The 18,573-nt window shown below is 46.3% G+C and overlaps 1 protein-coding gene across 1 annotated transcript; it reads right to left on the minus strand.

The window, feature by feature from the left end:
* Positions 1–8,658: 8,658 nt before the first annotated feature.
* LOC123049844 (uncharacterized) lies at positions 8,659–10,108 on the minus strand. Its single transcript, XM_044472711.1, has one exon. It carries the CDS (start codon positions 10,050–10,052, stop codon positions 8,688–8,690), a length of 1,365 nt encoding a protein of 454 aa, XP_044328646.1. The 5' UTR covers positions 10,053–10,108; the 3' UTR covers positions 8,659–8,687.
* Between the last annotated feature and the right edge of the window lie 8,465 nt (positions 10,109–18,573).

Below are 18,573 nucleotides of genomic sequence, written 5' to 3' on the forward strand. Positions count from 1 at the left end.
TTGATCCAACGGTCTTCCCAAAAAAAGGGTGCTTCCTCCACAATGCGCCTCGCTCTTGGTGGCTGCCTGGAACAGAAGTTGTGCATCTGTTGGAACTTGAATTGTGAACTCACTCCAAGGTCTGCTCGAGTCCACCCGTTGTAGCCATGACCACCTAGCTTGCATGGCCACATTCAGCCATTTGAGGTTTGGTATTCCTAGTCCGCCAGCCTATTTTGGAGCACATACTGCGTCCCAGGCGACAGCGCAATTGCCTTCATTCGCATTAGCTCGCTCCAAGATCTCCGTTTTTTATTCCGTCAAGTTGCTAGTGAATTTGTAGCAGCACGCCATGCAAAGGAGAGCACTTTGGGTGGTGCTGGACAAGACCAAATCAATTTCCAGATATCTCTTCGACCGTCCGGAGAGATGCTCGTAGATGGAATTAAGGAGCTATTAACCTCATCAGCAGCTAGCCAGTAGGCGCTGCGCACAGAAAAAAGACCACTGCGTTCAGGGGCCCAGGCTAGAAAATCCTCTCCCAAACGGGGTGAAGGATGAATCTTACAAATCTCATGTATGTCCACGGGCAAAAAAAACTGTTGTAACTTCACCATATCCCAGTGACCATTATGATCCAGCAAGTCAGATACCCATTTGAGCCGGCATCTTCCCCTGTTTGAAATAAGCGAACCCATGTTACCATGGACAAACCAACGGTCACGCCAGATTCGGACCTTCTACCCATTAGCAATACGCCAGATCAATCCTTTCTGTAAGAGCTCGAGCCCGTAAGAGACACCTTGCCAAGACTGAGAAGGATTCCCTGAGAACACCGTGTCCTCCAACCGTCCACTTGGGTAATACTTGGCTTTGAGCAGCCTTGCACAGAGGCTATCCGGAAAGGCTAAGAGGCGCCAAGCCTGTCTCGCCAGTAGTGCCTGATTGAAAATCCGGAAATCCCTAAAACCGAGGCCGCCTTGTTATTTAGGACGGGTCATCTTGTGCCAAGCATACCATTGAGTCTTTCTTTTACCCTTCTCCGCTCCCCAATAATAGTTCCGAACCATACGATTCAGGTCATCGCAAATAGCAAGAGGAATCTTGAACACACTCATAATAAAGGTAGGAATTGATTGAGCAACTGACTTAACCAAAACTTCTTTACCAGCCTGTGTGGGATGTCCATCAAAAGCAAATAAGCGCTTACTCATCTTGACTTGCAAATTTTGAAGCTTACCCTTAGTTAGCCGCCCATCAGGGGTGGGTAAGCCTAGGTACTTCTCCTTAAAACCAGAAGCGGTGACACCCAAAAGATTTTTGATCGCTTCCATGGTATCTTCCGGGCAGGAGGCCCCAAACAGAATGGATGATTTAGCGGGGTTTAATAGTTGATCAATGGCATGCCCATAATCTTGCAATAATTGCCTCACGTATTGAGCTTGCTGCACATTAGCTTTGAAGAATAAAAGCATACCATCGGCGAACAGAAGATGAGAGATTCCTGGTGCTCTTCTGGTAATCTTCAGAGGGCACAAATCACCTGAGGCAATGCCCTTATTGAATAGAGCAGAGAGACCATCAGCAACAAAGAGAAACAAGTATGGGGACAAAGGGTCACCTTGCCGTAGCCCACGCGACGGTGCAAAAGAATCCAAGATGGCTTCATTAAATTTCACGGAATATCTCACCGAGGTTACACATGACATAATCCAATCAACCCAACGGTGAGCAAAGCCAAGCTTTTGCATCATTTGCTTAAGGTAGTTCCAATCAACCCTGTCATAAGCTTTAGAGAGATCTAGCTTGTAAGCACAAAAACTCTTTGTGGGGTCTTTCTCCTGTTTAATATGATGAATACACTCAAAAGCGATCAACGAATTATCAGTGATCATCCGTCCCGGGATGAAAGCACTTTGAGTAGGAGAAATAATACCATCAAGCACCGGTCTCAGCCGGTTGACCATACATTTTGAGACCACCTTGTAAATTACATTGCACAAACTAATTGGACGGAAGTATGTGATTTTGATCGGTTTTGGGATTTTAGGGACTAAAACTACTGTAGTGTTGTTTACCTCGGGTGGCATTATACCAGTACGGAAGAAGTCCTTCACTGCAGCAACAATACTCTCCTTCACGGTCCCCCAGTTACGCTGAAAGAAACGAGCGGGAAACCCATTGGGGCCCGGTGCCTCAGAGGACAAATTTGAAACAACGCATCAGATATCTCCTTCTCAGTGAACTCAGCACATAACATCTCATTTGTTTCATTGTTTATAATAGGATCAACTAGATGAATAATGGGGGTTGCGTCCAACGATGGATCAACAGAGAAAATATGTTTGAAGTACCCTGTAGCCGCCTGCCCCATCTCATCATTTTTTGTAAACACGTTGCCACTAGTGTCCTCCAATTTCCTTATTTTATTCTTTCGTGCTCGCCACACAGATTTGGACTGGAAAATTTTTGTGTTTCGGTCCCCGTCTTTGAGCCAAGTGACACGGGAACTCTGCATCCACATTAGCTCCTCCCGATAGAGCAGCTCATTCGTCCTATCTGTTACTCTATGGATCTCACATCTGCCCGCATTCATTAACATAAGTTCCTCCAATTGTGTACGGGATTTCTCTATTTCTTTGGCCACATTGCCAAAGTTTTCCTTACTCCAGCCGCATAGTTTTCTCATGGTGCCCCTAAGGGCTGCATGCACATCTCCAAGAGAATTCTTCTCACCCGCTTCTTGCCAAGCATTCGCAATAACCGCCTGTAGAGCTGGCTCTCGCTCCCACATAATCTCATACTGTATAAGTTTAGGTTTAATTGGCATATCTACCTCCGAATCACAAGAAACATGGATGGGCACATGGTCCGAACAAGGAGAAATTAAGTGGCGAACAGTAGCATTGACAAAAGAATTCCTCCAAGCTGGGCTTGCCACCGCTCTGTCGAGCCGAACTCTCATGTTCTGAGTTACCACTCCGCGTATTGTCGTATGTGTGGGGAACACCAGTGAACCCCAAATCGGCCAAGTCACATGTCTCCAAAACATCCCTGAATGCTTGCATCTGACTCGGTGCCCTTGCTGACAACGAAAAGTGTTCAAAGTCCCACATACACTCGTTGAAATCCCCGACCACAAGCCATGGTAGGTCCGAACTAGCACACATGTTCTTTAAAAGTGACCACATCAAGTGGCGATACTCCACTCTCGGTTCTCCGTATACACATGTTAATCTCCATGGTGGAACATCCGGGCCTGCATTTACAACTGCATCAATGCATCGTGCGTTGGAAAACTTCACCTCCACAGTTAAACTTTCATGCCAATATAAGGCCAGACCACCGCTATTTCCATTTGAGTCCACACCATCGAAGCCCTGCAGACCCAACCTTGCTCGGTATCTCTTCATCTTACTCACTGATTGTCTAGTTTCACATAAAAACACAATTGTGGGGGAATGCGACTTTACTAGCGTCGCCAAATCTCGAACTGTCCAGGAGTTCCCTCCCCCCCGGCAGTTCCAACTGAGTAGATTCATTGCACCCGACGGTCCTCCCCCGAGGAGGCCGCCGATTTGCTTGTTGAAGTGTTGTCTATGGCCACGCCATCATCTGCCTTCAGTTTCTTCCGGTTCGCATTCTTCTGTGGTGTTCCAGCATTAGAGCTGCCAGGAGGTTCTGAACCCTCAAACTGTCCAACCATATCCGTTGTATTACCAGCTGGTACAATGGCACCAGTATTCACGTACAGGCCACCATCAACAGTGGGTGTATTAGTTGTGATTGAGTCAACAGCAGCCCTCTTACCCAGAACGTTTGGGTCTGCATTTTGTGCCACATGGGAGTCGAATTCACCATGGGCCAGCTCAACACCAGGATCATATAGTGCATTAAGAGCATTAAAACGCCAACTCTTCTGTAGTTGTAGACCGGGACTAAGGTTAAATTCTGTAGCTTGAGCACCAGGCATGTGCCTGTGTTGCTTATCAGGAGGACCAAACAAACCATGTTCCACACCCTGGCCTCTACCCTCTGCTCGCGCAGTACCTCTGCCCCTACCAAAGGCTCCGCCTCCACCATCCTCGGCAAAAATCCCAGCATCACGGCTCGAGCTTCGGCCTGAACCTCTCCCCGAGCTTCGACTCCCACCTACACCCCTCTTTGCAGCAAGAAGAAAGGGTCCCCATTCCATGTCTTGCTCGGCATGTTCTCCCGAACCACACTCCTCATACCAATGACCTAATAGTCCGCACATGTAACAGAAAACTGGGAGCTTCTCGAACTTAACTTGATAGAACTCAGTTTCTCCAGCCTTTGTGAAGCTAACAAACCTTGTCAACTTCTTTGTAACATCAAGCTTGACTCGGACCCGAACGAACTCCCCAACGAAACCATTAGGGAGAACAATCTGAACTTCCATCACTTCCCCAATGCGTTGCGCCGTATTCTTCACGAATTTCTCTCTCTTAAGCACCATATCTGGGAGCTTATGGATCTGGCACCATGTCTCTATCTTGTCCAGTTTAACTGATTCAGGATTTTTGAAACCATCATACTCTGCTATAATAAGGGCCATGCCCTTAAAATCCCAAGGGCCTTGATGTAGCGCCTTGTTCCAGTCCCCTAGGCAATTGAATTGCACCGAGAACAAATTTGGGTTTATCCTCCGCCAAATTACCTCCCGAGCAGGATTCCATGCGGCCTTCATATCTGCAATCAGGGCATCCTGCCCAAAGGACTTGTTCGTCAGAACCCTAGCCAAAGCGAGCCACTTTGGTTGTTCATCCGGATCATCTGCCTCTTCTTCCCAAACAAGGTTATCCAGTTCATCTTCTTCCAGATGCAATTGTTCCAACAAAGTACTGGGGTCGACAGTACCTTTAGATCGTGAACCACCAACCTCAGGGGGCGTAGTCATCCCGCAGCACAACCCAATCCCGACCCTAGCACAGCCAAGACCGAGGAGGGCGTCGCGCGGTAGCCAAGGCACAGGGAGCGACCGCCGCTAGGAGCGAACGGACTCAGATTGAAAACTCTCGGCGGCGAGCGCCGGAGGACAGGGGAACCCTAAGCCTGGAGCATTAGGGGAAAAAAATCTGGCCTACTGCGGCTAAAATTTTCAATTGGAGAGAACAATGAGAAGTACGAGACGTGTTTGTTTGTTGGCAATGCAGCCCATATAGGACTTGTGAAGTGTGATGCAAAATCGGCCTATTTGGTGGCTCGTCCAGTATGCATGAAGAGGTGACGACACGTCAATATGTCATGGCTGACGAAGAGTTTATCTAGAGTTTAAAATATGCAGTAGAATAATAATATAATTATTCAGTTTGGGATGGAACAAGGGTTCTTCCTAATTAACTGAGCCAGTCGATTTGACCTTGCGAGCTTTGATTACTGGGCTAGCGGTGATCACTGATGAAGCACCCGGTGCACGATTAGTTTAAGAAACAGTGGCTGCTCACAACCTTTCGATGTCGCTGACCGCCTGATTTAGGCTCATTATATGTAATAAGATTATACTAGCAAAAGGGCCCATGTGCTGCAACAGAAGAAAAAAAATACCACATGCTCTTAATTTACAAAAAAAAAGTCTATAATCTGAGTATTTGTAGCTACGGTCCAAATAAAGATGGTCTTTGACTACAAAGCGCAAGTTCAAGATTTCACATGTCTTCTATTTAAACACGGCTTGCATGTAGATTTAATGCATACAAAGAAACGAGCAAGTGATCTTCAATTTCGTCTCCGATCCTGATTTTGCTGAGATGTTCATCCACAATCCGAATCAATACCGATATGAAAGAAAGATAGATAATGCATTGTTTATTAAGATTGCACCCTAGATAGTATTTTTTTAAATAGTTAATAGGTAAAAGCAACATCATATTCAGATTCTATATATTTTTCTAATCAAATTTCATATATAACATGTTAAATTTGGAGTTACGTTTTAGAATATATGAGTATTTTTAAGAACATTTGATATGTACTGCGGGTTTAATGTAAAAAATAACAGGTTTTTTTTCATAAAATATTAAGAATACCTATTTCTTTTATTAGTAGGTAATGGATAATAGATATAATTTAGACTTATCATGGGCTACTGCTCATCCTGGACCTGGACTACTGGTAGGCACCGACTCATCTTTCCCGCGAACCTCTACCTACGGAACAACCCCACATTTTTTTATTTTTTGTTTTTGTTTTATTACATGTTAAAACAATTCAAGTTTAGAAAAGGGTTCTAAATTTCAAAAAATTGTGAATTGTCAAAAGCAGTTCTTGAATTCAATAATGTTCGTGATTTCAAAACAATGAAAATTTTATAAATTTAAATGAACATTTTTTAATTTTGATGAACAACTTTTTATGAGAATTTTTTAATAACGGTGAACATTGCATTGTATTTGATGAACATTTTTTGAACTTGATTAACAAAATTAGTATTAAAGAACATTTTTTAAAAATGGATGAACTAATTTGAATACAATGTAATTTTTCCCAATTCAATGAACACATTTTGAATTTGATGAAAATTCTTTTAATTTTACGAACATTTTTTAAATTTTACGAACAACAAAAATTGAATTCGATGAACATTTTTTAATTGATGAACATTTTTTGAATTGATGAACATTTTTAATATTTATGGTTTTTTAATACATGATCAACAATTTTTTATATGTTCAGCATTTTTCGAATGCTTGATTAACATTTTGCAAATTGTTGTTCAACATTTTTCAAATGTTTTATATATAATGTTTTTTAATATATAAATTTAGAATATTTTTAAACAAAAGTGCAAAAATAAAGCAAATAACCAAAAACAGAAAATGTAGAAAAAAATCAGGTTAAAAGAGGTTGTGGCATCCCGGGGGCGTGAGCCGGCCCATCTCACTTGCCCGTTCAACAAGTTGGAAGCTAGACTCGTTGAATGCGTGATATAGGGGCGCCCTGGGTAATGTGACTTATTGGATAGGAAATGTGAATTTGCTTAATGCATTTCACATGGCTGCTTACATTAGAGCGTGTGCAATGAACACGTACAACACACAAGATTGTGACTCATATAACATGTGCGTTGTGTAAAACGTGGTGATTCATGTCAACCCTCTAGAGGAGAGTCCGCATGGTATATATTGATTGTACAGGCAAAACCCCTCGTAGGTGTTACACCATCGGTTTAAAATAGGAGACAGAAACAGAAGGAAAGATAGAAACTTAAACAGATAGAATATTTAACCAACTCTATATATCCCTATAGATAAGACTTGGACAGCTTGTTTGGCAATCCAAGGGAAAGGAAAGGGAATGAGAGTTAAATGCTAATTCCCTTTCCCCATCTGAATTATCAGGCCGCCCCCAGGTAAGTGATTTGAGGGAGTTTAATACGTGAATTCTCCTCCCTATTCCCTCTTTTAACTCCCATCACCCCAAAACAATCACAGCGTGTCTGGTAATCTTACGGAAGAGGTATGGGAATTAATGGTGGGAGTTTGCTATGGGATTTGGACGTGGGAAATAGACTTTTAATCCCAACTAGAAGAACGCCCGTGCGTTGCAACGGGGCCACCTTAACTTTAAGAATTCAATATTAATATTCTCATACATATCAAGTGATATTGGCGACCTCTTTTACCATCAAATCCTCACACACACTCTCTCTCCCTCCCTCTTCCTCACTCTCTCTCCCCCTCTCCCTCTCTCTCTGTAACACACACACACACACATCCATCTTATTGGGTACGGGACCATAATCCATCTATTTCACACACACACACACGCGCTAGTGCATAACAATATGGATTATGTGTATTATATTTGCCACCACAACTGAGGAAATTAATTTTATGTAAATCGGCCAACCACAGCTTCAAGAATACGCAGAGGAGGTGGCCCGGGTCGGCGTCGGCGCCATCCGGCGCGGGCCACGGGCCCGCTTCCAAGTGCGTCTGCGCGCCGGCCACCCACGCCGGGTCCTTCAAGTGCCGCTTCCACCGCACCAACTCTCAGGGCCACGGCCACGGCCAGGGAAGCCGCCCTTCTTCGCCCCCTTCACCGGCCGCGGCCAACGCGGTGCCGCGGCACCCGGCCTCGCCGTCCTCGTCCTCCAGCACCGTCGCGACCCAGTGACGCAGCCCAAGCATCGGCCTCGAGAATCAAGAACGCTCGACAACTGAGAGGGAAGGGAAGATCATATACATGTCATAAGAAAGGGAGTTTATTTACTGCTCCCTCGATGTATTGTTTGTTTGGAGATTGATTACCATCCGAAAGTTAAGGTGGTTAATGTGATTGAGCGATTTTTCTGAAAATCAATTATTTGTTTTCTAATTAATGTGATTGAGTGATTTAAGGTAAGGTTAATTAATTTAGATTTGATCTTTAGAGATTGCTCGTGATTAATTCTACATTACTAAATAACTTGCGCCAGTATGGAAAGTTCTGATCTGTTCAGATTTCTTTCATTGTGTGAGAGGGTGACGCGAAAATAAACCGATGAAGCGGGGGGAGGGGACGAAAAAAATCTACGAAAAAACCAGCGAAGGTGGGAGGAGGTATAAAAAAATCATGAGAGGTGAGACGAAAAACCCCCTGAAAGTGAGAATACCAATTGCTTCATTAGGAGTAGATATCCGTTGTTTGGTGCTTGACGAAGGATGGTGCGTGGTTTTGACATGGAAAAAGCATTAAACCTGCCCTCATCGCACCTCCCCGACAACGGGAGTGGACCAATCCACCTCGTACAACACAGGCTTATTATACCCACACATTTTCAGGCCGTGGTGCAATCCACTACACCAACTACTACTACATAGATTCGCTGGAAACCTGTATGTGCCTTTGAAATGCTCCATTTCCTCGCCCTTGAGATCAATGGATGCCTTTTTCTTACTCTTGAGGTCGACGGTGAAAAATGCACCGCGCTGCTCCACGAGCAGCGCAGCTCTCCTCTCTGCAAAGAAGATGAGGTTTATTCTCTCCTCGCTTCCTAGATTTACCAGGTCGGAGCGCAACCACCCTCCCCCGCCAATCTCGCAGCCACGATCGTCGTCATCTTGTCCTTGCTTGGTCCAAAGCTCTAGCACGCCATGGTCTCGTATATTAACTAACGAAAGCCTCCCTTCTCCAGTGACACATGGAAACGGTGGCCGCCGCTGCTCACCGGCGCGGACCTTGATGGGGATCTTGGTCCAAGAAACATGTGTCGTGGCAGCGCATACATTGAGCGTGTAGAAACTTGTCTTGTCCATGTATAACCAGTGCGCGATGCCACGGGTGACAACACCAGCGAACGGTCCGCACCTGGTGAGGTATGAATATGATGCCCGGCGACACATGGTGGGCGCGCTCCAAATGCCTGTGGCAGAGGAGTACGTGTAGACATACACGATGCCGCTGTTGCTGGTGTAAGTCAAGAGCACCTGAAACGCCGGTTGTCGTCGCCGATCCAAATCGTCAATGACACCATGATCCTCGTCGGTAAGAAGCACGCAGCCGGTTAGATGCCAGTCCAAGTCTAAGTCCAAGTACAAATATCCACGGTTCACGTGGAAGGAAAGCGGTGGTAGAAGCCTGCGCTGCTTGTCGATCAGAGGGCGGCACACCGCCAGATGGAGCTTTTCATGGACTTCATGGCTGCGGTAGCAGTCGACCCGGGTAGGCGGCATGATGCGCACGAGGAGAAGGCCGCGTCGCGACGCGAGTGGTCTTGCCAGGTTGAAGAGCCCATCGCCGTTGGGGACGAAGGAGTCGAAGGTGAGACGGGCGCCGCCGGCCTGAAGGCTCAGGAAGCTTGGAGGGCTGTCGTTCAGAGGCAGGTGCTTGCTGGTTGGGTACGCGTTCTGGGAGAAGATCCCGACGAGGACTGACGGGCGGCGCGCCGTCTCCGGCCAGAGGCCCACGCGTCGGAGGAAGGTCGGGTCGGTGACGAGGTGTAGCCATCGCTTGCACGTGGCTGCGCAGCGGAGGAGGTCCTGCAAGCCCGGCAGGCGCGCGAAGACCTCGCGGAGGATGTCGTCGTCCGCGATCTCGCCGCCGGCGTGGCGTACTCGTGCGCGCGCCATCGATCTGCTTGGTGACGGATCGATCTGTGTGTTTGTTTGTGGAGGCGGCGGGTAACTTCCACGGCCTAGCTAGTAAAGCGGACTCCACGGAAACAATCGGCTTATACGGCGGCCCGTATCAATCATTGACTAAGATCTTTTTTTTAGGATATCATGGACTGAGATTTGAAGCGTATATAAGGTTATCTATATCTACTAGCACTACACTGGCTAAATAACCATGTACACGATTTGAACCGCCAAAAAAACGTTTTATTTTAGGAATATAGCAAGTCCAACGGAGAGCGATAGCAAGTTATCAACGACAGGATTGAACAATGGACTTTGCTAAAGTCCTGCCGGCCCGAAAATAGCAATAGATCCGGACGACCTTCCTTAATCACGCATGCAGTTTCATACAATGCAAACTTCCCTCGCATGCGCGCATGTAGACTCCTTTCCCGTTGGACAATAGTTACATGCAGAAAAAACAAAAAAACTTGATGTCATCAAAGATTTTTTCTAAACATAAAATTCAAAATGTTTTCTAGCTCAAACCGTCGGTCCGTTTGAAATTTGTTTTCACATAAAAGATTCGTCACGACGAGACCTTCGAATCTAGATCCCATGTTCTATTGAAATTTGTTTGAAATTTGTTTTCACAAAATGTTTGCATTACTCCCTTTCTCCATGAACTTAATACACTAGATGCATGTTGGATAGCGGTCGATGTGTGGAGTAATAGTAGTAGATGCAGGCAGGAGTCCGTCTACTAATCTTGGACGTGATGCCTATGAAGGAAATATGCCCTAGAGGCGATAATAAAGTTGTTATTTATATTTCCTTATATCATGATAAATGTTTATTATTCATGCTAGAATTGTATTAACCGGAAACTTAGTACATGTGTGAATACATAGACAAATAGAGTGTCACTAGTATGCCTCTACTTGACTAGCTCGTTGAATCAAAGATGGTTATGTTTCCTAACCATAACATGAGTTGTCATTTGATTAACGGGATCACATCATTAGAGAATGATGTGATTGATTTGACCCATTCCGTTAGCTTAGCATTTGATCGTTTAGTATATTGCTATTGCTTTCTTCATGACTTATACATGTTCATATGACTATGAGATTATGCAACTCCCGAATACCGAGGAACACTTTGTGTGCTACCAAATGTCACAACATAACTGGGTGATTATAAAGGTGCTCTATAGGTGTCTCCGATGGTACTTGTTGAGTTGGCATAGATCGAGATTAGGATTTGTCACTCCGATTGTCGGAGAGGTATCTCTGGGCCCTCTCGGTAATGCACATCACTATAAGCTTTGCAAGCAATGTAACTAATGAGTTAGTTGCGGGATGATGCATTACGGAACTAGTAAAGAGACTTGACGGTAACGAGATTGAACAAGGTATTGAGATACCGACGATCGAATCTCGGGCAAGTAACATACCGATGACAAAGGGAACAACGTATGTTGTTATGCGGTTTGACCGATAAAGATCTTCGTAGAGTATGTAGGAGACAATATGAGCATCCAGGTTCCGCTGTTGGTTATTGACCGGAGATGAGTCTCGGTCATGTCTACATAGTTCTCGAACCCGTAGGGTCCGCACGCTTAACGTTCGGTGACGATCGGTATTATGAGTTTATGTGTTTTGATGTACCGAAGGTAGTTTGGAGTCCCGGATATGATCACGGACATGACGAGGAGTCTCGAAATGGTCGAGACATAAATATCGATATATTGGATGACTATGTTTGGACTTCGGAAGGGTTTCGAGTGAGTTTGGACGAATACCAGAGTACCGGGAGGTTACCGGAACCCCTCGGGGAGTGTAATGGGCCTCATGGGCCTTGGTTGAGAGAGGAAGGGGTGGCCAGGGTAGGCCGCGCGCCCCTCCCCCTCTAGTCTGAATTGGACAAGGAAGGGGGGGGGGCGCCCCCCCTTTTTCCTTCCCCCTCTCTCCTCCTTCCTTCCCTCCTACTCCTACTCTTGGAAGGGGTGGAATCCTACTCCCGGTGGGAGTAGGACTCCCCTTGGGGCGCACCTAGGAGGCCAGCCTCCTCCCCTGTGACGCCCCCGATTTGACCGTACACTAATGATGCACGCAAATGTGTACGATCAAGATCAGGGACTCACGGGAAGATATCACAACACAACTCTAAAACATAAATAAGTCATACAAGCATCATAATACAAGCCAGGGGCCTCGAGGGCTCGATACAAGTGCTCGATCATAGACGAGTCAGCGGAAGCAACAATATCTGAGTACAGACATAAGTTAAACAAGTTTGCCTTAAGAAGGCTAGCACAAAAGTAGTAACGATCGAAAAGGCAAGGCCTCCTGCCTGGGACCTCCTAACTACTCCTCGAAGCCGAACTCCACCTAGAATCATCCTCGGGGTCTCTAGCTCCTGGACTCCAGCATCTGGTTGCGACAATCAGGTATAGAAAGGGGGGAAAGAGGGATAAAAGCAACCGTGAGTACTCATCCAAAGTACTCGCAAGCAAGGAGCTACACTACATATGCATGAGTATATGTGTAAAGGGGCCATATCGGTGGACTGAACTGCAGAATGCCAGAATAAGAGGGGGATAGCTAATCCTGTCGAAGACTACGCTTCTGGCAGCCTCCATCTTGCAGCATGTAGAAGAGAGTAGATTAAAGTCCTCCAAGTAGCATCGCATAGCATAATCCTACCCGGCGATCCCCTCCTCGTCGCCCTGTTAGAGAGCGATCACCGGGTTATATCTGGCACTTGGAAGGGTGTGTTTTATTAAGTATCCAGTTCTAGTTGTCATAAGGTCAAGGTACAACTCCGGGTTGTCCTTTTACCGAGGGACACGGCTATTCGAATAGATAAACTTCCCTGTAGGGGTGCACCACATAACCCAACACGCTTGATCCCATTCGGCCGGACACACTTTCCTGGGTCATGCCCGGCCTCGGAAGATCAACACGTCGCAGCCCTACCTAAGCACAACAGAGCGGTCAGCACGCCGGTCTAATCCTAAGCGCACAGGGGTCTGGGCCCATCGCCCATAGCACACCTGCACGTTGCGAACGCGGCCGCGAGCAGACCTAGCAACCCACACGATCATGGCGGTTACGTCAAAGCGGTCCAACACGGCGCGCGCCACTCAGTCGCTGACGTCACGAAGGCTTCGGCTGATACCACGACGCCGGGATACCCATAACTACTCCCGCGTAGATGGTTAGTGCATATAGACCAAATGGCCAGACTCAGATCAAATACCAAGATCTCGTTAAGCGTGTTAAGTATCCGCGAACGCCGACCAGGGCCAGGCCCACCTCTCTCCTGGGTGGTCTCAACCTACCCTGTCGCTTCGCCACAAAGTAACAGTCGGGGGCCGTCAGGAACCCAGGCCCACCTCTACCGGGGTGGAGCCACCTGTCCTTTCAGCCCCCTCATCAGAATCACTTGCGGGTACTCCTCGAGCCGACCCGACTTTAGTCACCACATGTGTCATGTATATAATGTATATAGTATATACCCGTGACCACCTCCCGAAGTGATCACGGCCCAGTAGTATAGCATGGCAGACAGACAAGAGTGTAGGGCCACTGATGGAACACTAGCATCCTATACTAAGCAGTAGGATAGCAGGTAAGGGTAACAACTGTAGCAACAATGACAGACTATGCATCAGGATAGGATTAACGAAAGCAGTAACATGCTACACTACTCTAATGCAAGCAGTATAGAGAAGAATAGGCGATATCTGGTGATCAAGGGGGGGGCTTGCCTGGTTGCTCAGACAAGAAGGAGGGGTCGTCGGTGACGTAGTCGACCACAGGGGCATCAGCATCATCACGGGGTCTACCGAAGAGAAGAGGGGGGGGGGAGAAACAGTAAATACATAGCAAGCAAGTGCATAACAGGACAACAGGCAGAGCTAGACGTGTTCTAACGCGGTATGAGGTGATACCGGTGAAGGGGGAAAACATCCGGGAAAGTATCTCCGGTGTTTCACGTTTTCGGATAGATGAACCGGAGGTGAAATGTTGCAGGTTCACTATGCTAGGGACGCGTGGCGGACGAACGGACTGCGTATTCAGATTCGTCTCGTCGTTCTGAGCAACTTTCATGTAGAAATTATTTTCATCTGAGCTACGGTTTAAAAGATATGATTTTCTAAAGATTTACTAATTTCTGGAATTTATTTAATTATTTAATATATACATTATCCGAAACAGTGTTGCGATGACATCAGCATGACATCATGCTGACGTCAGTAGTCAACGTTGACCGCTGACCTGGTCAACCTGACAGATGGGTCCCACCTGTCAAGGCTGTTAGCTAATTAACTACTGTTTAATTTAATTAACTAACTAATTAGATTAATTTAAACAGGATTAATTAACTTAATTAATTAAATTTATTTTTATTTTTTTATTTTCTTTATTTATTTATTTATTTATTTTTATTAATTAATGTATTATTATTATTATTTATTTTTTTAATCATCATTTTTTTTCCGTTCTGTGGGCTGGGGCCTCCTAGTCAGTGGCTCCGGGGGAGGCTCACGGGCACTGGGCATGCGTGTTTCGGGCATCGCCCGAACGACGCAGGCGCACGGTGCTGGCCCCAGGCGCGGGCGCGCGGCCAGGCGGCGGAGCTCGGCCAGTCGGGCGGGGCTGGCGGCAGGGAGGCGGTGGCGCACAACGGTTGAGGCGGGGCGGTGCGGCAGTAGCGGCCAGAGGGAGCGGCGGGCACTGGCGGCAGGCTGTGCGGGGCCGACGAGGTAGGCGAGTAGCGGGGGCGCGCTGGGCACAGTGCGCAGCTGCGGGACGGCGAGGTCCGGCTGGCGAGCAGGGCAGCGGGCGCGGGGACATGCGCGCGCGGGCAGTGAACGGCGCCGACGACAGAGATCGAGGGGAAGAGGCCGATGGCCTCACCAGCGTTGAAGAGAAGCGTGGCGGCGAGGCTCGGGGGCGACCCATGGGGAGGAGATGAGGAGGCCACGGTGAGGTCGATCCGGCGCAGGGCGGCGGCGGTGGGGCAGCGCAGGCGAGGAGGCGCCTGGCGCCGGCGATGACGACGGGCGGCGTCGGGCTTGGCGAGGCGTCGGCGGGGGAGGGTTCTGGCGCGGGAGTGGCGTCGGAGGTGGGTGCAGGGGAGGGAGAGGCGAGCTCAGGGGAGAAGCAGGGCGTGGCCGGCGGGAGGAGCTGCGGGGTCGAGCGGGAGCGCTCTCGCTCGCCGCTGGCAGCGCGAGGTGGGAATGAGGGAGAGATGGGGATCGGGACGGGAGGGGTTAGGGTTAGTAGTTGACCCGATCTAGGTCACGGGGGGGAGTGGGCATTAAGGGGGCGCCGGCTGGGCCGGTTCGGTGGGCCGTGGCCCAGGAGCGGCAGGGGGCCTCTCTCACTTTTCTTCTTTCCCTTTTTTTAAGACTTTTCTGTTTCCTTATTTTTATTATTTTATTTCTTTACTATTTCCATGTCAACTTCCTTTTATTTTAGTTTTATAAAATGCCAAATGAGCACCTAAATTAGTATTACTAATTAGTCCACTGCCACAATTATTTTGGCGCATATTATTATATTAGTTATATTATTATAACTTTATAAAAGGCATTAAATTAATTGTTTTTGCTGCTGTTTTAATTGTTTTAGAGCCTTTAAACATTTTATCAAAGCTTGGTTTCTCCACCATAATTACTTACGACTTATTTGACACAACCCGAACATTTTAGTTTTGATATTTGAAAATTTTACTGTTTGCCTATATTTTAAATTTTAATTTGAATCGTTTTTGAACTAACTCGAGTTTATCAACAGTAACCGAGGTGACGTGGCACCATTAGCAGAGGTTTACTGTAGCTTGATTATCCAGGCGTCACAATTCTCCTCCACTACAAGAAATCTCGTCCCGAGATTTAAGAGGGAAGTAAAGGGGGAAGGTTCGGGTTACGAAATTCTAGGGAGTGTTCTTGGTCTTGGTTGTTCTTCTCGAAGAGGTTGATCCATTACATTGATGTCTTCATTCTGCTGTTTCAGGTCATCATGATGAAGTTGTCGTCCTTTCTTTGGGAACTCCATCGTACTTACGAAAGAATAAGGGGGTATTCTGGAAGAATGGGACCTCTGCAAGGTTGACTATCTGGTAGCTAACATCGGGGAAGGTGGCGGAAAGTAACTCTCGAACTGGAACTTTAAGAAAATATCGAGAGCAAAGTAAGAAGGTACCATGAGAAGTTTCAAGCGGGTAGGCAATCGTTCGATGCCTGAAACAAAGTGTAAAAGGGGTCCAGATCAATGGGAGTAAGTTTTGTGTCTCCAATGTCACCTCAAGTATCCGTCGGTATGATTATACGATATGCATCACACAATCTCAGATTCATCTATTCAACCAACACATAGAACCTCAAAGAGTGCCCCAAAATTTCTACCGGAGAGTCAAGACGAACGTGTGCCAACCCCTATGCATAGGTTCATGGGCGGAACCCGCAAGTTGATCACCAAAACATACATCAAGTGAATCAATAGAATAACCGATTGTCACCATGGTTATCCCACGCAAGACATACATCTAGTGTTCTCAAATCCTTAAAGACTCAATCCGATAAGATAACTTCAAAGGGAAAACTCAATCCATTACAAGAGAGTAGAGGGGGAAAACATCATAAGATCCAACTATAATTGCAAAGCTCGCGGTACATCAAGATCGTGTCAAATCAAGAACACGAGAGAGAGAGGGAGATCAAACACATAGCTACTGGTACATACCCTCAGCCCCGAGGGTGAACTACTCCCTCCTCGTCATGGAGAGCGCCGGGATGATGAAGATGGCCACCGGTGAGGGATCCCCCCTCCGGCAGGGTGCCGGAACAGGGTCCCGATTGGTTTTTGGTGGCTACAGAGGCTTGCGGCGGCGGAACTCCTGATCTATTCTGCTCCCCGAAGGTTTTAGGGTATAATGGTATATATAGGTGAAAGAAGTCGGTAAGGGGAGCCATGAGGGGCCCACGAGGGTGGAGGGCGCGCCCAAGGGGGGGTGGGCGCGCCCCCCTGCCTCGTGCTCTCCTCGTTGACCCCCTGACGTGCACTCCAAGTCTCCTGTATTGCTTTCTTTCCAAAAATAACTTTTCGGAAGGTTTCATTCCGTTTGGACTCCGTTTGATATTCCTTTTCTGCGAAACACTGAAACAAGGGAAAAGCATAAACTGGCACTGGGCTCTAGGTTAATAAGTTAGTCCCAAAAATAATATAAAAGTGCATAATAAAGCCCATAAACATCCAAAATAGATAATATAATAGCATGGAACAATAAAAAATTATAGATACGTTGGAGACGTATCAGCATCCCCAAGCTTAATTCCTGCTCGTCCTCGAGTAGGTAAATGATAAAAACAGAATTTTTGATGTGGAATGCTACTTGGCATAATTTCAATGTAATTCTTCTTAATTGTGGTATGAATATTCACATCTGAAAGATTCAAGATAAAAGTTCATATTGACATAAAAGTAATAATACTTCAAGCATACTAACAAAGCAATTATGTCCTCTCAAAATAACATGGCCAAAGAAAGTTCATCCCTACAAAATCATATAGTTTAGTCATGCTCCATTTTCGTCACACAAGAATGCTCTCATCATGCACAACCCCGATGACAAGCCAAGCAATTGTTTCATACTTTAGTAATCTCAAACTTTTTCAACCTTCACGCAATACATGAGCGTGAGCCATGGATATAGCACTATGGGTGGAATAGAATATGATGATGGGGGTTATGTGGAGAAGACAAAAGGGAGGAAGTCTCACATCAACGAGGCTAATCGATGAGCTATGGAGATGCCCATCGATTGATGTTAATGCAAGGAGTAGGGATTGCCATGCAATGGATGCACTAGAGCTATAAATATATGAAAGCTCAACAAAAGAAACTAAGTGGGTCCGCATCCAACTTGCTTGCTCACGAAGACCTAGGGCACTTGAGGAGGCCCATTGTTGGAATATACAAGCCAAGTTCTATAATGAAAAATTCCCACTAGTATATGAAAATGACAAAACAAGAGACTCTCATGAAGATCATGGCGCTACTTTGAAGCACAAGTGTGGTAAAAGGATAGTAACATTGTCCCTTCTCTCTTTTTCTCTCATTTTTTGGCCTTCTCCTTTTTTATGGCCTTTCTCTTTTTTTATTCCTCACTTGGGACAATGCTCTAGAAAATGATGATCGTCACACTTCTATTTATTTACAACTCAATGATTACAACTCGATACTAGAACAAAGTATGACTCTATATGAATGCCTCCGGCAGTGTACCGGGATATTCAATGAACCAAGAGTGACATGTATGAAAGAATTATGAATGGTGGCTTTGCCACAAATACTATGTCAACTACATGATCATGCAAAGCAATATGACAATGATGAACGTGTCATGATAAACGGAACGGTGGAAAGTTGCATGGCAATATATCTCAGAATGGCTATGGAAATGCCATAATAGGTAGGTATGGTGGCTGTTTTGAGGAAGATACAAGGAGGTTTATGTG

This window comes from Triticum aestivum, chromosome 2D, assembly GCF_018294505.1.
Source record: "Triticum aestivum cultivar Chinese Spring chromosome 2D, IWGSC CS RefSeq v2.1, whole genome shotgun sequence".
In the NCBI taxonomy this organism is placed as follows: Eukaryota; Viridiplantae; Streptophyta; class Magnoliopsida; order Poales; family Poaceae; genus Triticum; species Triticum aestivum.